At 37.1% G+C, this 26,311-nt stretch overlaps 1 protein-coding gene across 1 annotated transcript in view; it reads left to right on the top strand.

Annotated features, from left to right (window-relative positions):
* LOC140156608 (dual specificity protein kinase TTK-like) overlaps positions 1-26,311 on the top strand; it is a 71,871-nt gene that overhangs the window by 12,962 nt on the left and 32,598 nt on the right. Inside the window, exons 11-17 of the mRNA XM_072179546.1 lie at positions 12,162-12,316; positions 12,903-13,054; positions 13,383-13,603; positions 14,487-14,663; positions 15,817-15,910; positions 19,586-19,689; positions 25,195-25,281. Coding sequence (XP_072035647.1) covers positions 12,162-12,316; positions 12,903-13,054; positions 13,383-13,603; positions 14,487-14,663; positions 15,817-15,910; positions 19,586-19,689; positions 25,195-25,281 — 990 coding nt within the window. The remainder of the gene's footprint in view (positions 1-12,161; positions 12,317-12,902; positions 13,055-13,382; positions 13,604-14,486; positions 14,664-15,816; positions 15,911-19,585; positions 19,690-25,194; positions 25,282-26,311) is intronic.

Genomic DNA, 26,311 nt, shown 5'->3' with positions numbered 1-26,311 from the left:
TTGTTAATACATTTTAATAGCAATCTTTCAGTTGTTCAATCTTCACAATGAAAAATGTCACTCAGAATCGAACAGCTTAAATAAAATACTGTACACTATAGCCAAAATAATAAATTCTCGATCATGAGAGCCAACTTGAACGCACAGTTATTTGCGCCGGCGTATTACGCAAAGACCGGCGCTTACGGGCGCAAAACACAGCTTTTGAGAATTGACCAATCACACAGTCGTTGCTAGGCAAGGTCAAGGTTCGGTCATGCAGGTCGCGCGATTGTGTTATTCTATGAAAAATATGACGCAGAAGGTACATCCTCTCATGATCGAGAATTTATTATTTTGGCTATAACTTTTATATTGTTTGTTCAAGTTTAGGAAGGCAACCTGTGCATGTTACCTGAATCTTACAAATTACAACAGTGTTATTATACAGGTTATTACTTCAGGTACACGCAACATTATATATTATTCAATATTACAACAACATATTGCTATTCAAAAGGTGTTGTTTTTCGTTGGTCATTTTTCTCGTTGATTATTGCATAAAAATGATGGTAATGTATATACATATTTTTGTTTATTAAACTGTTATTCAGATTTCCTTTTACAAATTAAGCGTACTGCTAGTCGTCCAGCGCGTATTATTTGCACAAGGTCCAATGCACACTCTTGCCGTCACAAGCGCGTATACTGCGATGGTTAAGATGTCAAAGGAAATCTGAATAAAACTTTACATGCATATATTATGCTCTCCCTTTACTGGGATTGAGCGCTCTATTCAAAAGATAGTCTAACTATGAGTAAAAAGTTGCTATATTATATAATATATATATGGTCAATTCCAGCGAAAGCGGACAAAATTCTCTCTATGTTAACTTTCCACTTTAAAATGTCATTAATAAAGGAAATCACGTTATTGATGGAGCATATCATGTCACGTCCAATGTGCTCTCTTTGTGCATATAGGCCTTTACTATCAAGTCATACCAGGGGACAAGTTATGATGGCTTAAATGAATTGGCGTTACCCACGAATTCAAAGATAAAGCACCATATATGTCATTGAATGTCCTTCAATCAAAATGAAATTATTACCGTTAGAAAGACGCTTGCATGATCTCTCATCATATGCAAAACGATTTAATTCCACCAAAGTTTGTGGACTCTAGAGGCCATTAAGTCAATTTGGCTAATAATTTTGTTACCAGCGTATCAAAAATAAAATGATCGTTCTGAAAAATGTTAAGTGAATATGCCATAAATGACTATATCATGAAACGAAGTTTCGTTCTATAATTCTGAGGTCCAAGTGATTATTTTATGCAAATACGTTTTACCCATAAAATTCCATAAAATCAAATTTGACGTTACCCACGTATCAACTGTTACCCACGAGTCCAGCAAATATAATTGCCATAACTTAAATTAACATTTAATGAATTTGGACACTGAATTTAGTTTGACAAGCGCTTAAAATTGTAAATCGTAAAAATACGTTCACCGCTTTAAAAAAGAATCTCTGACGGTTTAAACTTTTGTTACCCACGAATCCCGAATAGATGCTAACCTTGAAAAACAAGGAGATTGTTTATTTTAAGTTTAAATCAGCACATATTCAAGCCATGGGTATGCTATAATTCTTACAGTACTTACAGTTTATGCACCTAAGAAACGCAAACCCCAAACGGTACTATAGTACTTATAGCTTTACCCACGAATTCGGCGTTACCCACGAATCCAAGGATTTACTCATAAATTATATGTTTCTTATGCATCTTCAATTTTGAAAACATGCGAAATAGGTTCCAAAACAGTCCTGTTTAATAGCGTCCTCTTGAAGGTATACTGAAGCTGTATCATGAAGTTTTGATTGATTATCCTAAATTACCATTTTTTTGGTAAATGCAATTGGTTAGATAAACGGGAATTATTGAAACACAATGGAGGAATAACCGCATGATGGTTTCCAACCTTCTGTAATATTTTCTATTTTGCCGCTTACCAATACATACCTTCAAATATGTGTTACCCACGAACATTTTGGTTACCCACTTAATCCCTACTTAAATTATAGTTAACAATGTATTGATAGTGTTTTAGTTCATAGGAACTGTCAAACACGAGTTAATAGAATATTGCTGCATGAAAATATGGAATGATTTTACTAAAATAATAATATAAAACTGTTTGCTCTGTCTATTTGAATTTGGCAACTTCATTATTCTCAAAATTTTATACCCAAAATGCCATAATGATCCATTCTAAATATTCCATGTAGTTTGTATTTTGATTAAAATTCATTTTAGTGCCATTGCAGCCTGAATTATTGACATACGGAAAAGTCTTTTTAATTTTTATTTAAAAAAAATAATAGGAATTGCTATTTTCCAGACGCTGTTACCCACGAATCCATCCGAGATCCTCATCCTGCGATTTAGATACAAAATCTAACTTTATATTTATATGAAGCATTTATTCTAATCTTTCAAAATAATACAGTAATGTTAAATGACAGCCACTTTGGAAAGAGTTCGAAGAATTGACACAATCTTAACTGTACACCTGGTTCTTTCTTAAAATGTGTAATAACCAAAATATTTCTTTGTAGATATATGTAATAAAATTCTATTTTACGTGCAAAGTCTTCACCGATTTCTAGTGTATATGAGTCACACATAAAATATTGAAAGATATTAAAGAAAGTAAAATTTTATGGCGTAAACAGGTGAAAAAGGCTTGAATTGTGGGTAACATGCATATGCGCATTTAACACTTTATTTGGTCTAGCAAGAAAAGTTATTTTTCAATCCGATGGCACTTCCACCTGATGATTCACTAGATATGATCGTCTCATTTGATAAGTCTAGAATTGAAAAGGAAAACATTTTCAAAATGGCCCCCAGAGAGAATTTTGTCCCGCTTTGGCTGGAATTGACCATATATATCAAATCCATTTATTTATTTCATTCTTATTTAATCTGGGTTGACCTTTCAATGAACTGGCATTGTTCTCCCAAGGTGCCTAAAGGTCTGTTCATACTACCACCGCATTTGCAATGCATTGCTTTGCGATGCCGATATATCGATTACTTTTTGCCGCAACACAGCGCAACTCGTCGCAATTCCAAGTTAAAATGTATTTAACTTCATTGCGATATCGCAATGCAGTAGTTTGCAGTACGATGCAGTGCGGCAACGCATCGCAAAGCAACGCATCGCAAAACTGGTGGTTATCATACATTATCATACATTTAAAATCAAAACTTGACAGTACTTTGGTATAAAATTAACAATATAAAGTTTGCATTGATGAGTGCCAATACTGTACATAATAGATACTGAGGAGAATTTGGAAAACCTTTAGCTACACTCTGTATAATTGACCATTTCAGTAAATCCCATAAGCCTTTGCAGGCGCACATCACCACTGCACTCTTCACAGCTTTAAAATGCCTAGTAATGATGCCCAGTAACAATGTTTGTTAAACGATGTGTGCATCGGTATGACATCAAATGACAACATCTCAGGTCTACCCGCAAAGATGGGATTTACCAAAAAGGTCAATTGCGTAGACAGCCATGGATGAAATTTGTGGGTATTCAGGTTCTTGCCAACAGCACATAGTAATATTCTGCATCTAATATGTGACCATCCAGCACAACTGAGCCCTGAAGTCGCCAATTTTTCGTCGCCATATTTTTAGTCGCCATCATTTTTGAGATATTCAACCAAAATATTCTGCTTGAAATTAGCTTTAAAATGATGTATATCATGTCTATAGTACTTGACATTTAAGTAGTGAAAAATCAATAAAACAGTCAATAAATCCTATTTTTTCCTATTGTTTATTGTTAAGTTCAATGGAGCATATCTCAATAGTGGCGACATCCGACTGGCGACATCCGGGCTCAGTTGTGGTGGATGGTCACATATCATATAAAAATAACATTGTCTTTTGTGAGCATTTCAAATCTTGATTTGATCGGAATGCATAATGTATCCAAATCATGGTGTCACATACAAGTTTGGCCTGTTATCGACTGTCGATAAATTCACAGACTTCTGACATGTCGGTACACTCAATGGTAGTATCGATACACAAACGACATGAACGATGTACTGTCTCCCAACATCAAAAGCCACTAGTCGCTGATAGCTTAAACACTTGAAATATAAATAGCACAAGACCAAAACAAACTAGGAGTAGGAAACTACCATTCATGCAAGAAAGCAATTTTTTGTACGGAAAATTACTAGGCCACACCCCCGGCATAGAGAGTTTAGCCACTCGTGCACTCATCCACGGGCCAACTTGTGACACCCGACATGATTAAGTTTGTTGACCTTAAGTTCACACGGTCAACAAAAATTATACACCAAGACATACCCCCACAACCAGGAGCATAGAATTGTATTCACAAATTATATGACATGCACAAGATATGTCATCACAGTGATGTGAATTTACCGTAATAAATGGACAAACACATTTATGTAAATATCATGTCAGTGACATGGGCACCTTCCAACCAATTACAGCTTTGGAATATCATGACATAATGTTCACTATTGTGCAGATCACGTGGGGGTAGAGCAGTAATGCCACACACACGATCTTTGTAGAGCATTTGTTTTGATGAATATTAGGTAAGCTTAATTGGAGGTTGGTGCAATGGGCAAGTTAAGATATTTCCCACGCTGTCAGGTTGTTGACTGTCGATACATGTCGATTGTCGGAAGTATTTTCTTCCAACATGGCGATACACAAAATCTCTATCGATAACACCCTTAATACAAGTACACCGTGCATTCCGATCAAAACATGAATACCCCCAGATTTTCCTCCCACACCTGATCAAAGATGGTGGGGTGTTTGAATTCACCATTATCTATAACTGTAATTTCCTGCAAGACAGGCACAATTAATACTGTGTTTGTTCCATTAAGCGCCCATGCCCTGATAAGCGCTTAGCCACAATTTTTTGAACATGCAGAATGCGATACTATCGCCCACCCATCCAAACCATTCAGTGAAGCTTACCAATGCACAGTAAATGCCTGGAGTACGTACATGATACACTTCCCTTCCCCCACCCCACCCCAAAAATGCACCTGAATCTTACTTTTTATTGGATTTACATTTAAAAGGTGCTTGTGTGTTATTTGATTATTATCATGTCCAAATGCCCCTAAAAGATGCCATCACATATTCACATTGTTAATGCGTATACCGGCCATTTTGAAGTTGACCAATATAAAGGTGTCTGCACTGAAATGAATGACAACCAACCGCTCATGTAAAATGACTTACTTTAGCACTGTGGACACTTGAAGGAACAAGTTATAGTACAAATGACATGAATAAAACTTGAAATATATATCCTAGTGCTAGAGAGAGTATTCTGTTCAAAATAATTTTTCCCAATTGCTTCACAAATTGTTGGTGACAGTGGTAAGACAGACCCAGTTGTTTAAAAATATATGGTGAACAAATAACACTGTATTCAACTGATCGTATTTGACACTTAATATTGCAATCCAAAGATGTACCAAAGCTGTACAATCAGCATTTATCATAATTTTAGTCATAATGGACTCTTTGTGTGTTTACACTGAACACTCCGTATTTTTATCTGGTATTTAAGTATTACCTACAATCCAATTCAGGCAATTGCAACAATCACCACGTTTCTACGGGTGCTTAAAATAAGGGATGTGGTGTGTACCGGATGTGCTGAAGTGCTGAAAGTATTTTTCTGACCCCCAAGCTGCTTTTAAGGTCACGATGTGATACATAAAATCAATATAAAAGAAGTTCAACCCCCAGCAACCGTTAACCGTTGTGTTTCCACCTTGGCAGAAATACCGGGTGTCACACCACATGGTCTACCTCATGAGATAGATCACGGTTACCGGGTGTCCACACCACATCACTCTGAACCGATCTGTTTCCACTGGGCATATTAACTGGTAACACTCTAACTAAACTAAACCGCATTACCCGCCAACCAATCCCCAGTAGAAACACACAGATTTACTGCTGTGACCTTGGATGAAAGACTTTAACATAAGAAAACTATTGTGAACTCATTAATCAAAAGGACAATTCGCATTAGAGTAACTTATGTGCAAAAGGAAAAATCAAGAAACAATAAAAGCAAGGTAGAATTGGCGCACAGGAAACATAATAAGATGGAAGGCATACATGGAAGATTATTTTTTACAAAAGAATGTTTTGGTTCAGCACCTGTGTCTGTATACATAAATGATTTGTTCCTTTCAAAATTGCTTTGCAAAATATAGTCAACATCAATATATGCCTCTTTATTTGTAGGAGTACATCTGTAAGTACATATATTTGACATATGCATGTAATTTGGCTTTGAACATGACATAATTTGGCTGTGAACAATGAACATGCATGTAATTTGGCTTTGAACATGACATAATTTGGCTGTGAACACGCATGTAATTTGGCTTTGAACATGACATAATTTGGCTGTGAACACGCATGTAATTTGGCTGTGAACACGCATGTAATTTGGCTTTGAACATGACATAATTTGGCTGTGAACACGCATGTAATTTGGCTTTGAACATGACATAATTTGGCTGTGAACACGCATGTAATTTGGCTTTGAACATGACATAATTTGGCTGTGAACACGACATAATTTGGCTGTGAACACGCATGTAATTTGGCTTTGAACATGACATAATTTGGCTGTGAACACGCATGTAATTTGGCTTTGAACATGACATAATTTGGCTGTCAACATGCATGTAATTTGGCTTTGAACATGACATAATTTGGCTGTGAACACGCATGTAATTTGGCTTTGAACATGACATAATTTGGCTGTGAACACGCATGTAATTTGGCTTTGAACATGCATGTAATTTGGCTGTGAACATGCATGTAATTTGGCTGTGAACATGCATGTAATTTGGCTGTGAACATGCATGTAATTTGGCTTTGAACATGATATAATTTGGCTGTGAACATGCATGTAATTTGGCTTTGAACATGACATAATTTGGCTGTGAACATGCATGTAATTTGGCTTTGAACATGCATGTAATTTGGCTTTGAACATGACATAATTTGGCTGTCAACATGCATGTAATTTGGCTGGGAACATGCTTGTAATTTGGCTGGGAACATGCATGTAATTTGGCTGTGAACATGCATGTAATTTGGCTTTGAACATGCATGTAATTTGGCTGTGAACATGCATTTATATGATATATATATCATTTCAGCTGATCAAAATGGCAGTAAAAGATAAACTTAATCAAGTTCTCTTCTTTTTGCCAGCAAATTAAAACAGAAGCAAATTTGTAGTTGTACATGTAGAATATAGCAATTACATGTAGCAGAACCAACGATTCCACCCACTATGTCAAAAGTTTGCCATGGCGAAAATAAGATTCACTACAGGTACAATGTTTGTCAAGTATGCCTAACAGGGTCTTAGCTAGGATTTGAAACATGGCCATCATTTTGACCAACTGTCCAAAATTTGACCCTGTAAACATAAACCAGACCTCTGCATCTCATGAGAGTTCAGTCAGTTCAAATAGTTATTGCTATACTGGTCTTGTTTTCAGTTCACAGAACTTCTGCAAACATTGCTTTTATAAGTTTTAGAATTTAGCATATGTCACAGGCATTAATTGACTTTTGGCAAATCCCATTTTTTGATTCCAGATGTCGTCATTTGATGTCATCCCGACTTTCAATGTGCAGTAGCGATGTTCGCTAAACAACATGCGCATCAGCATGGTGTCAAATGACGACATCTGGAGTCTAACCGCAAACGAGTTATGGGATTTACCGAAATGGTCAATTTTGCTGGTCCCATGACCCATGACAGGTTGATGGGTGGCTAACACCCTGATGTCAAATATGAAATAAGGTTTGGCATATTGAATATGGTTAGGGTTAGGGTATAATCTACATAGCAAACTTCTACATAGCAAGCTTTCGACATAACAAACCTTCAACATAGCTTGCTGTAATAGCAACTTCTACATGTAGTTAATTATGTACAATGTATGTATAACTTCCAAAGCAACAGTCTTAAACATTTTCATAGCAGATGACCACTGACCAGTGCACTGGCCCTTTCTGTGAATATAATTTGTCTCTCCCAACATTGATAGCTTCGAACTGCACATTTACTGAAAATAAAGATTGATGAATGCATATTAAATATTTTGATAGGTTATGAATGTTTAAATGCCACATAGAATTTTCAAATCCCATCTGACTATAAATCCTATAGACCACTTGACATGTGACGTCATTGCCCGGCAGTATGCGCACGCATTATGGTACGTACTTTCCATTGTTCTTTGCCCTGCAGTGTGCGTCGCACCCAGTCTGCTCAGGGCATGTGTATTGGAAATCTCCCACCACATTTCATATAGTACAAGAAAGCCATTGAACAGTGAAGCGATTAGATTCGGGCATATGGACAGACCAATCCCTCGCCTTTGTTGATTAACAATGATGTCAAGTGGTCTATAGTCTTATAGATCATGATACTGATGAAACTACTCCCATTTCAATATCATATTTGGGCCTTTGTTTTCTTTTCCTACAATAGAAGAATAATCCTATTACTGCAGCAACAGCAATAGTAAGAACAACAACAGCAGCAATATATGTTTGCCGTTTAGCGTGAGTTTTGGCATCATAAGTGGTAGTTTCAGGAAAATCATTGTTTGCTGTTGCATCCGACAGAGTGCAAGGGGTTGGCGTTGAAATTGATGGTTTATTTGTTGTGCCTCTATTACCAATGTCAAACACACAATCTTCCTCGAAAGTCAAGTCTGCTTCACTTTTTACCACACATAAGTACGGACCTTCCTTTTCTGGCACGGTTGCACTAAACCCGTATTGATGGCCATGATTAGAATAGCCGAAGCAGGCCCTTTTAATCACTTCCCCTGAGTCCTTAAGTAATGTGACACATGGGGTGGGAATAGCACGATCAAAAAGACATGTGATAAATACCATGCCATCAGTTCCAGTTGCATTATTCTTACAGGTTGGAATTCCAGGCAAGTATTCCGTCCTAAGCTTTATAATAGTTGATTTTTGTAGAAAAGCTTGGGTAGATATTACCGTCCCAATTTTCTCAAAAGATAGATCGCCTAGGTAATCGGTTACTTTGCGAAGTTCATATTCTTCAAGCCAGTATAATGCATAATCAGATCTATTGACTGGATCAATAATCAGTTCCACTTGAGTTCCAGCACCATTTTCTTTTGTTAGTCGTATTTCTGTTCGCTCAGGCTTGTCTTTGAATTCAGCACCTTGGGTTGTCATGAAAGCAAAACTGCTTCCGCCGCTCCATTCTAACTGACGGCTCTGCTTCCATACATAAAGTCTACTGTTGTCTGAAGTGACATTTGCTGAGAGTGTGAGACTCTCCCCTTCCAGTCTGGTAATATCGTCTATAAATGGTGCGCTTCCGTGTGCTGTTGCAATATAATTGATTGCAATCGTAAGAGATATTATCTTGGATGCCATCTTTAAAGTACAGATATTTTCATATGTTTTGCACATTTGAATGTTGTCTGTCATCCAGTAGCTGAAATCAGACAAAATTTGGAAATAAGTTGGATACCATTTTGTAGACATGCTATGCACATGTATGATGCGTCTGGAACCTGCGAGACACGGCAGCCAACTGACCTACTGAACTGGTCATGTGACAGACATGCTCACTATTATTAAAACCATTTTTGGAATTAGAAATTGTGAAAATAATTAAATTGTGAAGAATTATTCCCAAGTGTAGTACATACAATGTTTTATTATTTATTCGTGCATGAAGAGGCCTCTTTGTAAACTTAACTTTTGCGTATGTGTTATTTTAGACCTTTTTTCACCCGGCAAATGATTACGCACTAAATTGCACTATAGCATGCTGGGATATATCATCACATACAATGTGCATGATGCAATGTATGGGTGTGGTTGAAGGCAAATTTCCCCTGTAATATACCATCATGTGAACAGATATGTGGGATGGGAATTCATGAGCACAAACTGCAAAGGGTCAAAGGATACTCTGGTAATCGACCGTGTGCAATGAATGGTAACATATACATTTGTATGTACATAGTACATGTGAAAATTAGTGAATGTTCTATATCCAGCCATCCATTGCCAAATTTAATACGAGAACACAGAGCTAGCAGCTGAATATAAGAGGCCTATATAGTCAAATATTATGGAATTGCATTTGAGCAGGGATCAAGTGTCTACTCTCACTTTGGTGATTTGAGTTTAATACAACAATATTTTTTATAAAACCCATGATCTATTTATTGTATATGCATTTAAATTTTGCATTATCTTTAAATAGAAATGTGTGGAAGCATAAATTATGCAGCATAAAAATTTCACTCTGAAGGTAAAATATTTTGTATTTTTGCAAGTGTGAAAAAAGATCCAGTGAATTGGAAAATATCAGTCCACAATAGATACAGAAGTCGCATAAAGTTCATGTTGTCATGAGGACCATTGAAGCATGAATATTATGACTGGTTCATCATTCTCCAGCTGACCTGGTTTTCACAACTCTGTCACCACAATCACGTTATTAGCAGGTGGCGCTCTTAAAGGTTTGCTTACATATAACTATAAAAGGCTGCCATCAGTGCCAGACAGTGCAACCAACGATGCAAGTCAGTTCGCAACAAGTTTAAAAAAATAGATGGAGATCCCAACTAGAGTGTAAAAAAAATTGTAGAAATAGCATGAAAGTGAAAAATGAAATTGTCATTAGGTATAATTTCTTTTCACATTAAGGTGGTACTATACCCCGTTATAAATTTTATGACTAATTTTGCATTTTTCTCAAAAAATAACTACACGTTGGTAACAAAAGTTATGGGCAAGGAATCCAATGACTTCTCTGAAATTTCAGTGATTCAAGACAAGTGGTTCAATATATGTTAAGAAATGAGGTAGATTCTAGCGGTACATTTCTTATCATAAACAACGTACCGCTTGTCTTGAGTCACTGAAATTCCAGTGTAGTAACTGATTCCTTGCTCCTATAATATACCCAACTTTTGTTACCAGTGTGTTATTAGTTTTTGAGAAAAATGCAAAAATAGTATTTATCAAGGGTTGTAGTACCACCTTAAAGACTTGGCAAAAAGAAGAAAACGGCAGTGTTGATCAATATGAAGTTCCAATCAATTGTGTGTAGCTACATGTGTCTGTGTACATGGACAATTCCCCCAAACACTGCCAAAATGGTGACATTTTACCCTTATTTAGGTTGTTTTAAGTTGTATCACTTGCAGGTATGTTAGCACACCCATTATGCCATTATCTTCACAAAAATGCAAAAATCTTATTTTTGATGATTTGAGAGTTGCTGATTGTGCGAATCACTGATAGCACAACTTTTACATTGTATCAATTAAGGATAATAATGGTGGATGGTAAAATATTATTTTCTGGCTGATAATGTAAAAGTTTCAGAAGATTATTTGCATACATGTATTTCTTATCTTGGTATACAAATATTATAAAATCAGATTTATTGATGCTTGCTTGCAAAATCAGATTAGGGGCAATCAGGGCATTTGGAGGCCTAATGTTGATGAAATAAATTCAAAATGAAAAAGCAGTCGGTAGCTGTTATATATCTCCACATTGCAAGTTGACTTTGTTAAGTTTTATAAAAAAGAGGTGTAATTTGCACAAATATATAGGCCTACACTAACTTGAAAAAATTATTGTACTATAGTAGAGGTCAGGGGTACATACTAACTTGAAGAAATTTAGTTTTTGATTTTTAGTACTTAGTGACAGTGTCAGAACTACAACGGATATGCCCCATATCCGTTAAAAGATCTATGAGATGAAAAATTTTATGGTTTTGTCACTGAATCTGTAATCAATTCAAACTGATTCAGTAAATGTTGGAATTAATTTTGTTTATGTTTTTCAAGTTTTGAGATGGCCCCAAGTCTCAACAGCTTGCTTTGGCTATTATAGCATTTGTGCTATCTAGAATCTATGGTAAATAATTTTATTTGATGTAATGGCGCTATATAAGAAATAAATATTATTATTATTATTATTTTAGAAATTTAATGAAAAAATATCCATTTTTACTTCTCTGTGATAGGTATTTGAAGCTTTCAGTGAGGACAAGAAAGTACTAGCCATCAAGAGTGTCAACTTAGAATATGCAGATGAGATGACCATAAAGGGATATCTGAATGAGATCACACTGCTACATAAACTCAGGAAATCAGACCACATCATTAAACTATATGACTAGTAAGTTACCAGACAGTCTACTTTATCGTTCATAATACCTTGTGTTTTCTGATCAAAGGTGAGGTTGTACTAAATTTGCATATAATTAAGATACACTGTGCAAGCAGCCAGCAGTAAAAAAAAAGAAAGGTTAGAAAAAATACTGAGTGTATTTTTGGGTATATTTTAAGGATAGGAATTGCCAACTGTCTTTAGTTTTCAATTTTAAACATAGGTAGTTGGACTCAAAGATTCACAATGTGTCAACTGGTATACAGAGGTGTACATGTAAGTCAGAGGTGAAATTCCCGAATTCGAAATGTGGCCAAAAATAAATTCGAAATGTAAGAAGAAAAAAAAATTCATTTCGGGATTGGATGATGATAATTAAGTCATAAAAAGTGCAAAATTTTTTTTGAGGGGGTGATACCCTGCAGCCTTATCCGCGGACAAGCCCCCGTACGCTTCTAGAAATTTGCCGAGGTGCTCGCCTTTGGCTCGCATGGTTTTCAGGGAGTGGATCATAACCTCACTTACACCTCTCTGTATATTTAAACAAGCCTTGGAATCGATGAAACCATTATTTCTTCCAAAATATTTTTTTCAGTGAAGTGACAGACAACCACTTGGCCATCGTGATGGAGCGAGGCAGTGTAGATTTGTCAACATTCCTGAAAAGAAATAAGAACATCAATGGAGAGAAGATCAAGTTTTACTGGATGGAGATGCTGGAAGCTGTAGAGGTTGTACATAAACAAGGTATGACAGTCCCTCCTTTATCAAGCTGTAGAGGTTGTACATAAACAAGGTATGACAATTCCTCCTTTGTCAAGTCAAGTTTATACATCCTGTGATATAACGGTGAACATAATTGGTCAAGAGAAATTTGTAAACCAGCTTTTATGCTTAACATTAAGGATCAGTACTGAAGTTATAAGTAAAAAAGCACATCCTGTTCAAATTTAGGTCTTACAAGCCAACGTACCAGAGTTATCTTTCAAATCCCTGATACAAAATTACTTGGAAACAGAAGAAACTGACAAGATAACAATTGGACTTGCATGATAATTATACTGTTTTCTTTCAGGTATAATTCACAGTGATCTGAAACCAGCCAATTTTCTATTTGTGGAGGGCAAACTGAAACTAATTGACTTTGGTATCGCCAACGCCATCCAGGCAGACAAAACCAGTGTGGTGAGAGAATCACAAGTGGGTACCCTGAATTACATGTCTCCAGAAGCTATCCAAGACACATCACCAACACCACAAGTAGATTCCAGGGGTCACAGGAGGCCAAGGTTAAAGGTCAGTTTTAGTAAAATTTAATTTATTGAATCCCAAAGTAGTAAAAACAATACAAAATTTCCTTGCATGTGCTTGGTAGTTTTGAGCATTTTAAGCTCAGTCCTGTCAGTGACGTCAATACTTTCTTTCTGAAATCACATTGCATTAACTAGACTTTCTGGCAGAGAAGAACCCCAGTTGTTTACATTTTAAAATTGTGCACAATGTAAACACGGAAGTGGCGGGTTTTGATTGGCTGATTCAATCATCTGACAATCATAACAACAATCCGATAATCTGATTGGGCGATTACGCGTCAAAATGTTGGTCAGCGCAAAGCGGTGCTCTCTTAAGCTCTGTGTATGTCGCTCATTAACAGAGTGCTCACATCAATCAAAGCAAAAGATTGCCATTCTTCTCTGAAAACGAGTGTAGCACTAGTGCGGTTCCAATGAGAGCTTTCATCATCCTCATGTCTATAGGCATCTGTGATGCTCATACCAATTCACTCTTTTGATATAATCCATGGACTCATCATACTGCTAGTCTTCCTCTTCTTCATCCTTCAACCATCCTTTGTGATATTGTCTCTCATCTCTGTAAACATGAGTGTCTTGTGATATGGACAAAGAAGTTTAGTTTCCTATTTGCGATGTTAACTCAAAGATGTCAGTTCCATCTCTGCCATCTCAAGCCCAGTCATTTGTTCTCCAGTCAGAATTCTCTTTAAGTCATATCATACTAAGAAGTCGCTAGGATCGTAGCCTTTTTTCCATGGTGTACGCTATTGAAAAAACAACAACGCTACATGTATACTCCTTGCGACTTCTTAGTATGATATTGATACCAGTCTACAGTCAAACGTGTAGCAAATAAATATTTCCAATCAATTTTGTTTTGACAGATTAACTGTAAGAGTGATGTGTGGTCCCTGGGTTGCATCTTGTACTACATGGTGTATGGCCGCACACCCTTCCAACAGATCACCAACACACTAGTTAAACTACAGGCAATATGTGATCCGCAGCATCAAATCAACTTCCCTGACATTGAGAACAAACTCTTACTAGATGTCTTAAAGGTAAGGTACTATGTAGAGGGTCAATTTATAATCAGATCTGCCATTTTGGAATTGTGGAAAACATTTCGTCATTTGCTGATCGTACGATACAATTAATTATTTTAATGCCAAATCAGTATTTAGGCATCAAAACTCAAAGCAGCAATTAACTAACATACATCGTCAGGTGCATTACATAGTGACGGATCTACACTTTATGATAAAATCCATAGTGACGGATGTTGAGCTCTCAAAATAATTGCGCAAGTCATAGTGACGGATAACTTTGACAATCTAAACTCAACCCAGAAAGTATCAAAAGCGATTATAGATGGTCAGATATATCGAAAACTGAAATATATATCAAAAACTTATTTAATGTATATAAAGCGCAGCTTTCTCCTGCGCATTTTGATACCTCTTTTGTTGCTCTACGATATCATTTGGTCGAGTTTATGGGCAATTGAGTGGCTTCAAGTCGGATTTTGAAAGTTGCACTTACTCATTTTAATTTGGCGGATAAAAGCAATGGTCATTTATTGGTCACAGTACAACGCATTTGGCTTGAATAGGAGCTAAGTGCAACTTTCAAAATCCGACTTGAAGCCACTCAAGCGCCTATAACTCGACCAAATGATATCGAGAGCAACAAAAGAGGTATCAAATGCGCAGGCGTAAGCTGCGCTTTATATACATTAAATAAGTTTTTGCTATATATTTCAGTTCCTGATATATCTGACCATCTATAGTCGTTTCGATACTTTCTGGGTTGAGTTTATTATATATCGTTATGAATTCGGCAGACGGCCGAATCCGGATTCGGCTTTTGGTAAATTCATTTTACGCATTCATTACTTTTGAATTTGAGAATAAGGGATTGATGCTATACATGATAGAGGGCAGCATGTCAATTTTTTAACGGAGATCAGATGATAAGTATTCAAAAGAGGGCGGCATACAGGGTTAGCTAACGGTGACTCACAGTACGGTCAAAGACGATAACCGTTAAAAAATCGATATGCCGCCCTCTATAGGTAAAGCATGGATCCCTTGTTCTCTAATTCAAAAGTAATGCATGCCAAAAATGAATTTACCAAAAGCCGAATCCGGATTCGGCCGTCTGCCGAATTCATAACGATATGTGAGATGTACGATTCTTGTCTTTTTGTTACAGAAATGCCTGATTCGGGACCCTCGTGTTAGACCGTCAATTCAAGAACTTCTGAACCATCCATACCTGAAATCAAATTCACAGCCACCACCACCAGGTAAGATACTTTCAATATAGAATTACAGGTGTGTGTATTTTGTGTCAAACATGCATGTTTTTGTACACATCACACTCTTGGGCACTTTTTAAAGGTCACCAAATGAAATAAAAACGTTTGACTTGCAAATTACAAAGATCATAGTTATCCCTTTTTTAAAAAAATGAAAAGCAATCTGAGCATTTGCTGGAATTCAAGTTGAAAACATTCAATTTCTTGGCAAAGAAATTATTCAACCATATTATTTAAGAAATGAAGGGAAACACCCTATCCTTTACACCCAAATATTGTGTCCAAGGCAGCAAAACATAAATAATCGGTGAGGTGTGGCTGAACCCATTATTTTTAACGTGTTTACTACCAAGGACACATTGCGCCAATCCATTTAAAATCCACACTTCCCCTGTGGAAGATTTAGCTATAGACTCCACAGAGGGAGTATGAATTTTGATTAGAATAGACAATTGGGTAACTTCCATTTGAAATACTCACTCCAGTTGTGGAAGATATAGGTAAAGCCATAATACAGGTGGAGTATGGGTTTCAAAATGATTAACCCTGACCAATTACATTTGAAAAACATACTCCCCCTTTGGAAGATATTTCCAAAATCTTCCACAGGGGTAGTGTGAATTTCAAGTGAAATGGCCCATTATTTGGCAGGCCTTCACGTTTAAAATTGGGTGGAGCTCGATCAATCACACTCCTGGTTTTGTTGAGGAGCTCGATCAAGCTCCTCAAAATCACTCTCCTGCGATTTTCGAGGAGCTCAATTTGATGAACATGATGAAAGGTGCTAAAAAATACAAATAGTCAATGGAATCCAACAGGGCCAACAGACCGGCGATAATATTACGTACCGGTGGTTTTTAACATCACCAAAAATCAGTCCTTTTTAAGTTTAAATCTCACTTCTTTTAACAATGTTTACAGTGCAATTCAGAATTTCCACGGCAATATCTGTGCCCAGCCATTATTATTACATTGACCGATCTTCAAAACACGCCGCAGATTGAAAAGAAAATGGCCGTATGTGCGATCTCCGAACCATGCTTCCGAGCACTGCGTATCTTTCTAATGGAGAAACGAACTTCGCACTTGTATTTTCGGAACGATAATGAGATGACCCGATATGATTTGGGTCTCAAGTTGATTGTCGCGCTATTTCGTTCGCAGAACCTTACTAGCACGCTCTTTCAACAGATCGGTATTCAGAGTGACTGATGTGATACAGTTCTTGGAGTATTTATTTTTGACATTTCGTCTGAAATGAGCGTCAGTAAAATTAATCATCTCTTCAAACAATATTAAATATGAATAAGGAGCGCTGTTATTAACGCTCCTGACTATGCTTTGAGGTGCGCGGTAGGAGCGCCTGCTTAAGGTAATACACTATTTTAAAGTGTTGCGATTTGGTAGTTCACAACATCTTGCGAATGGTAGTGAGCTTTGGTAAAAATTGCATTACTCAGTTCCTTGCGAGCGTGTAGAAGAATTCAAATATCACAGAAATACTTTTGTAGGTCATGTGGTTCTTGAGTTATGTTGTAATGAGGGCTGAAACAACAACACTTTTGTAAAATGTACATAACACATTAACGACAATGAATTAAGCAAGTTTTCAAAGTATATGATTTGTAGAATGAACTTTTGCAAAACATCAAAGTGTTATTTTTCAATAATATATTGATTTAGACAATAAAAATCGATTTTGCGGCTGCTTCGACCAACAATACCTCATCTACCCTTAATCGCGCTCCTTAAAAATGAAGGCCTGATTTGGGTATAAGGGTTAAGGCAGCCACCCTTAGTTATATTCTTTTACCAAAATATCACTTTTTGTTCAAATATTTGAAGTTGTTTACATCAAGGTAAAGCGTGTACATGTATCCACAGCACAAGTTGTGGATATTAGAAAAATTGTACGCTTAACCACACGTTATGCTCTGCATAGAATGTACACGCTTTATTGCGTTCTATACACATATCGCTAATTCTACAAAATCGGGTGCCAATCCACTGTAAAAATTGAAAAAATAAAAGTTGTTCAAAAATACCTGCTTTTTGTGTTTTTTAAGAGTAAATGTATCACTACTTTCATATGTAAAAGATTGCCAACACCACTTGCATATTTTTTTCTTTCAGGAGGTCATGATGTTTTTTAACACTAAAACTCAATGTAATGTGAGCTACGTTACGGCTACAAAATGGGCTGGTTTTTCTCAATCCAAGGTCATAAAAAGCAAACTAAAGATCACTTGAGTGAAATGTAAACCCGAATTCACCATTTCATAGAAGTTTTAAAGATGCGTAAATGAGTGTGTAACGTAGCTCACAGTAACGTAGTTCACAGGTTTTTAATGTTTTTGATGTGATTTGCGAACGTTAGAACGTTATGTCGGTTAATTCTAATATAAATGGGGTTCGACCACTGGTAGCTTTCACATATTATTAGGAAGTACATGCAATACAAGTGCATACTATAGAATCCTGGTAACGTAGCTCACCAATCTTAACATGGTCGGTCGAAATTTCAATGTTGACAACATTTCTATGCCAAAATGCTACAGCATCACGATTTTTACTGTGATTTTTAAAAACCTATGAGTGTTTCCTTTCAAAAACAGCAAATTACATTGATACATCTGTTTTACTTCTTTCCAATAACGTGTGTTAAAAAGGGGTAACGTAGCTCACAGCGTTTTGGTGGAAAGTGCAATTTATTTTAGAATTACACTTGGATTAAAGACGTTTTAATCACTAAAAAATAATGTTGATAAACAATATGATGGTGCGTTATCTAATTAAAAAACAACAAATATGTAAAGAAATCGCATTTATTCAAAGAAAATATTCAGGGTCAGATTTGACACTTGAGCAGTGGAAACGCATTTTTAGCAATTTTTGACCCTTTGCAAGAGTTAATCAGGCTGAAGAAAGCATTTAAAGTATGGAAAACTATATATGTCCGTGTAGATCTCGTGGAGTTCTACCAGAAAAACAACATATTTGATGCCCTAAATGCTCGACAAAGTGTTTGTGGACCAAAGAATGGAAAAAAGGCTATTGGCACCGGATTTTGTAGAATGAGCGATATAGTGCTTTCACGTAACACGTTTTGACAAATTGCTGTTCGTGATTTTCAGTAATGGGTTGTTAGGGTAATAAAATTGAGAATAGTCTGTGTATAATGTACAGGTTAGGGAAATTGCCCGACTTGACACAGGCAGGCAGACTAGGCATACTTCTTGGCATGATGCACTGATTGTGCTGAAAGAGACACATCAGTGGCGTAGCTGGGGGGGCAAGGGAGGGCATGTGCCCTGGGCACCAGAATAACCCTAGATTGATTCTGCGCCTCTTCCGTGTCACCAGATATGTACCCAGGATTCACAGCCATATAATGGCACTGTTACACAGGTGATGTTGAAAAGCATGATTTTTGTTGCGATGGAGATTGACGGACTTTTCCAAAAGTGGTCTAAAAAAGCAGTCCAAGCAAGTGCTTTCTGCCTGGTTTAGGTCGCTGGTACTAGAGGCCATCATTGAGCCCAGATATTTGAAGTTGGATACATGCTTGATAAGCTCTCCATACTTGATAAGCATACATGTAGGGGTGAACTAGCAGTGGTGTTTGTGGTTTACAAATCTTTATTGTTTGCTTTTTCCACACAGAAGCTGCACCAGACAGTGGGAGTCTGACCATGAAACATGTACAGAGTTTAATATCTCAGCTGACACAACTCAATTCACCTAATACTCTCAAGACTGTCTCAAAGGTAAGTTCTTATTATGTATTTTAATAACTTTTGGGACACACAGTTTTATTGAAAAAAATATCATGACAGATATTTTCCATAGTAGCAACAAATCTCCAAAGACCATTTCTGTTCAATTTTACCCTGTTTCTGCTTAACAACATAAATGGGTTATTCCAGTTGAAATCCATACACCCCCTATGGAAGACATGACCTTAATCTCCTGTACAGGCCAGGCGGTGTATATTTCAAATGGGAGTCACCCATTCAGGCAACCCCATATGGTGAGGACAGTTGTTTGTTCTCGTGTATGTATTTGGTTTGGATTGTGTTGACTAACAGTTTTGTAACCCCAAATTCACACTCTTGTGTAGAAGATTTTGGTCATGTCTTCCATAGGGGGTGTATAGGGCTCATTACCAGTGCTGAGCTTTCCCCAGCCAGCCAAGATTTAGAATCCCCCATTCAAAGGGAGCTTAAACATGACAGGTGCAGTGCTGCTTGGCTGTGAAAGACTGTGCACTGATATAGGCTATAGGTATGAACCCTTATCCCTCTGCCCACACTTTATACTTAAGGGGGTACTACACCCTTCGATAAATTTGTGACTATTTTTGCACTTTTCTCAAAAACTAATAAGGCCACGCGTTTTGAACTCGCCACCCAAAAAAGGTGGTGTTGTTACGTATTTCCAAATTCCGTTCCGTTCAATTCATGATATCTCGGCCAAACAGAAAGGTATTGACATGAAATTGGTCTCATTTAAGAGCTAAATAAAGGCTCTGTCAGACCTGTGAATATAAACTCTTTAGCATTTTAAATGGTGACAATATGCTTGATAGAGGTGGTAAGGGTCAGGGGGGTGGAGGTGGGGGAGGAGGGGGTGGGGAGGAGGTACACACAAACTCTATGGGAGCGAAATGTTTCTAGTGTTAAACTTGCACAACTTTGTTCCTGTAGGGGCTACAAACATGATTTTGGTCTTATTTTACAGGTAAACAGCACAGCTATAATTTACAAGTAAGATTGGCATTTTAAATTCATTCAATTATTTTAAATAACCCCTATAAGTATTTGTAAACAACAGCGAAACAAGGATCGTTTATCCCTGTACCTGCAATTAAATGTACTGTAATTCACCCATACTGAAGGTTGGCCTATATGCAAGTTTTTGCCTCATTTTATGAGCTTCTGCCCTTAAAGCTAAATGGAATAGCCCAAGGCAAAATTGCCTGAGGTGCATTGTACAATGTAGGACAGGTCATTGACCTACATATTTGGGTAATGAGTCATTGATCTACAAGTGTCAAGTTGAAGATAGGGGCCAACAAGAGATGATGACTTTCTATATAAAGTGAGTGTGCATCATAAACTGCATGATTCTATTTGAGTTGTTGCACTGACATATAACATTTATTGTGAAGCTGATTTCTGGAACTCTTATTGAAGTAGTCTGTAAGCTGTTATTAAACACCATTGATTTTAATGATGGATCCTGTTAAATATCCTTGCACTATTTGTGGTAAAACATTTTCCAGGAAGGATAACTTACACAGGCATTTCAAGAAACATGAAGGAGTACAATATAAGTGTGATATTTGCTTGGCAGAATTCTCACAAACAGCAAATCTTCAGAGGCACATAAATGACCAACACAAGCACAAGCCAACATTCATGTGTCACATTTGCGCTGAACCATATGCACGGAAGGAAAAGCTTGATCAACATATTTCATTACAGCACATCGCAGAATCATCATCAAGTTTTAAGTGCAAAACGTGCAATAAACTTTTCTCCAGAAAGGATGCATTACAGCGTCATAAAAAAACTCATTGTCAGCAAGTAGTTTTACATAAATGTGATTGTGGGAAAGCATTCACACGTGCGGAAAACATGAAAAGACACAAAGCTGTTTGCAGTACACCAAAACCCGAAACTCGCTCTACTCCTAAAACTAGAGGAAGATGTAGCAGTCAGCTTGAATGTGCTGTGTGTGGAAAGCAGTTTAATACAAAATATTCACTGAAACGTCATAACTTAACCCACGAGGAAAAGAAACACACATGTGTGCATTGTGGCAAATCATGGAGCAGAAACTACAAGTTGAAAGCACATTCTTGTGAGCAGCAAAATGAAGACAAAAACCAGAAACAAACGCCATCTACTGTTAGAGAAAGAGTCCGTAAATCCCGCTGTAAACAAAAACTGGAAGAAACAATTAATGAAAAGATCAAATCAAGTCCTAAAACCAAAGCAGGCCTTGTTAAAGTGATGGCCGAGTCTCCAAGGACACGCAAGCATTTAGAGTCTTCAGGTCTAATTATGTCAAAACAAAAACAAGACCGATATGAACTGCTTGATGCAATGGCAGAAGATCAGAGTTCTTTTTCTGCATCAGTTAAAAACAAGCGGAGCAAAGCAGCAGCCAAATTGAGACAAAATACTGTTGCCATGTCAGTAGGGCCTAATATCCGAAAAAGCAAAAAGGTTGTAAAAGCAGCAAAACTCCTGAGCTTTGATAAAAAAACAGTGACAAAATTAACAAAAGAAAAACTACGAGAAAAAATCATGTCCGGAGAAGAATCTGCCTTAGTTGATATTGTTCGGAAAACACGGGGCGAGAAAATCCCAGAAGAGTGGAAGCAAGTCATTTGTCAGTTTTGGGAATCTGAAGCAAGTCATCCGTCAACTGATTCAACTCATGGAGAAGTAAAAAAGAAAATAAGCACCAACGAGATTCTCTGCCATCGTCGACACATAATGACGAAAACCTACCGCGAAGCCTATGCTGAGTTTAGAGCGGCACATCCAGAAATCAAAATAAGTGAAACCTTTTTCCGCAAGTGCAAACCATTTTATGTGAAAACTGCCACAGCCAGAGATTTACAGCAGTGTTGCTGCCAAAAGTGCACCACTGTTAAAAAAGCTTTCCGTGCCATGCAGAATTTTAAGCAAAATCACAATTGTGCACATTGTTATCCTGATTTGAACTCAATGATTGAAGCAACACTTTGCCCCAAAAGAGACGAAGAACAATTCCATAAATTGAATTGCCTTAAACAAAAATGTGATCAATGTGGAATTAAAAAGCTAAATTTCTGTGACAAAGAACATGCAAGTTCAAATACAAATCCCGTAACCTGGTATTGTTTTGAGAATAAGACAAGACTAACAAAAGATGGTAAAGAGTCAAAATACCTAGATATTGTGAAAAAAGAAACCCCTCCCATCGACTTGCTGGAGCACTTAAAAGATTCACTCATTGGGTATCCTTACCACTTATTTCTCACTCATTGGCAACGCAAACAGTGGAAAAATTTATTAGAAAATTTACCAGCAGATCATCTTGTACTCGAAATGGATTTTTCAGAAAATTTAACAGTTATTTCACAAGAAGAAGCGCAGTCTATGCACTGGAACCCTCCCCAGGTAGCGATTCATTCATGTGTTTTATTGAGACCCACAATAGAAAGTGATAATTGTACTGACACTCATGTGAAAGAGCACTGGCTTCTTGTTTCAGATGATACACTTCATGATTTTGAATTTGTTCACCATACAGTTACAAAAGTTATAGTGCCCGAGTTAGCTTCACTCGGTTGCAAATTCACAACTATTCATCAAAGAACTGATGGTTGTGCTGGACAATACAAATCTAAAAATGCATTTGGTGATATCAGCTGCAGCAAACAACATATCAACGCGAATGTTATTGCTAACTTCAGCTCTTCTGGACATGGAAAAGGCGAAGTTGACGCTGCAGCTGGTTTTTTAATTTTTGCAGCTCGTAGGGCTATTATACGCAGCACAGATGTTGTTATAAGGAGTGCTGAAGATCTGCACCAATTTGCAACAGAGCACTTAAGTAGAGATCCACAAGGTCAACTCCACAAAAGACGCTTCTTCCTTGTGAAAGATGGCGATGTTGATCGACAAAGGACCGCCAGTCTACTCTACAATCGTTGGTACACGGAAGCTGCATTGCTTAGCTTCCGTGGGTGTGCTCAGGGCTAATAAAAACTCGAGAACTCACATGTTACTGTATGTGTTGTCTGCAGGGGCAATATCAAAATTGTAAAAACAAGGAGTATGCTGACACATTTAAGCTTGTTAAATTCTCTGACTGCGCCTCAGAAGAGTCACCTGATGAGCTAAGTATTACAGAATCGATTAACACAGATGAGCCTGAGGAGACTTATGATATGATTAGCACTGTTCTGTGCAAGGACTCTGTGGTAGCCATCAGACCAAGTGCAGATTCCTTTTATGATTTTTTTCTGTTTCATATTACCTCAGAAGGTGTTGTTAATATAGAGGACTTAGCTGTTGATGACGAATTTGGTCACAAATATCCAACAGGAACTAAAGTTATCAGCGGGTATTATTATGAATCAGAAACGGTGTCACACAAAAAAGCCACAAATACAAGGCAAAACCTGATACTAAAGCAGTTATTCCCAAAGACTGTGTTCTCTACTTTGGAATTGAACTGGTGAAATCTCGCTCTAGTTTCATTCTGACCAATGAAGACTATACAGACATTATGTGTGCGATTGCCATTTAACATTAATACGCAATACACGTTTTGCATCATGAGAAGACATCATGTAACAAACAGGTACTTAACATTACCATTTCCAATCACTTAGAAGTGCTTACAGTTTGCTCTCTGTATTGAAGTTAATGTTATGAATACATGCAAATATGATTATTAAGATCTAAGTGAATGTTTAACATTACCAGGGTACCCTTAATGCTATGTTAGAAAAATTTCACAATTTTAAGAGTTCGAAATTACCGTGAGTTTGCATTCACAAAATTTTATTATGAAAAGGGGTAACCCCCTATAGTTATACATTTTCTGGAAGGAAATTTGATGAGGAATCCAAATATGATAAGAAATTAGAGGTAGGACAGAAGGGGGGTGAGATAGGGAGCTTGGAAAAATGTTATATTTTGATCCTTGAAAGTGAAATATTTTCAGTCATAAGATGTTACCCTCTCACCCTACCTCATTTTTGATGCCATTTTTGGATTCCTCATGAAATTTCCTTTCAGAAAATGTGTACTTTTGTTGAGGTAGGGTTAACACCTCTTGAGATAAGCTCACTTGAATCTTGAAAGACGCGACATTTTTAGAATCGGACCATGTAACGCTTTGGGTGGCGAGTTCAAAACGCGTGGCCATAACACACTGGTAACAAAAGTTATGTATATTATAGGGGCAAGGAATCCAGTTACTACACTGGAATTTCAGTGACCCAAGAACAGCGGTTCGTTATTTATGATAAGAAATGAGGTACCGCTATGATGTACCTCATTTCCTGTCATATATACTGAACCGCTTGTCTTGAGTCACTGAAATTTCAGTGTAGTAATTGGATTCCTTGCCCCAATAATGTACATAACTTTTGTTTCCAATGTGTTTTTAGTTTTTGAGAAAAATACAAAAATAGTCACAAATTTACCACAGGGGTGTAGTACCCCATTAATCACATATTTTTCATGTTTTTGTTATAATTTCAGGTTATTATGGATCAGGTAGCCCAGGGAAAAGACATTAATGTAGCCAATGTACTCAAACCTTCATCAACAAGTAGGGAACCACCACCAGTAAGTATAGCCCACTTGAATCTCTCAAAAATGTAACACATGTCTTAAACAGTATTAGAATTTGTTAAACTCTAGTTAGGCTAAGTGAAGAGTTAGACTTGGTCTAACTTAAACCACATTTGTGCAAAACAGGACTTTTATTGTAAAATTCTGCACATACCAGTGTTTTGAAAGCCCAAAAATATTTGTGAAAGATCTTTGAAATCTGCAATCGGCTTTCACATTTAAATCCAATTTTTAAACGTTTATACCATTTTTCACCCTGATGTGGCAGTGACAGTCAACGTGTTGAGGCAGCTGTTTTGCGCCGCTATCTTTAAGCATGTGCGTGTGAACGTTAGTGATTTGAAGCTGCGCCAATGAAATGCGCACTGACGTCACTGCCACATCAGAGTAAAAAATGATAGTACTGATATACACAAAAAAGGTTTCTCTTCACAACATTAATCACATCATCTGTCAAAGGTTGGTGTCAGTTGTTAACCAGAGAAGATTTATAGGTGGTCCCATAATACTAGTGAAACATCCGGGTACTTGAAAACCAGTCTACTAGAAATTTCAATTGAATGACCACGGCTGTCAACAGCATGATGATTCTCTGTGTAGATCTGTGTGATGAACGCCTGTGTGTGCGTAACGTGGAAGTGAATCCAACCTTGCTAACTCATGATTTGTTAGTATTTTCATTATTGTATCCATGGTCATGTGTTTGCGTTGTACTTTGAAATACGCAACATACGATCGCTGTTGCATCGCGTACAGCTGTTGGCAGCTGTGTTCATTCATTGTTGGAATTTTTACCTTTCGTATATTGATTTCTTGTACTTTCAGGCTTATTATTCCTCATTCAAATGTGGGTCGATAGTTTTAAAAAAGATCTCAATTGAACAGGGTGCCGATGTTCATTTCAGGGATCATCTCAAAATGCTTATCGACCCAAGTTTGGGACATATTTTGAGTGTTTGAAAATCGCGACTCTGGAACAGGAATCAACCGTGAAGAATGGTGTGAAGCTCTGTGATTACTAGGC

The sequence above is a fragment of the Amphiura filiformis genome, chromosome 7 (assembly GCF_039555335.1).
Source record: "Amphiura filiformis chromosome 7, Afil_fr2py, whole genome shotgun sequence".
Taxonomy (NCBI): Eukaryota; Metazoa; Echinodermata; class Ophiuroidea; order Amphilepidida; family Amphiuridae; genus Amphiura; species Amphiura filiformis.
The sequence above is the reverse complement of the archived record's forward strand: the minus strand, read 5'-3'. Positions and strand labels throughout refer to the sequence as shown.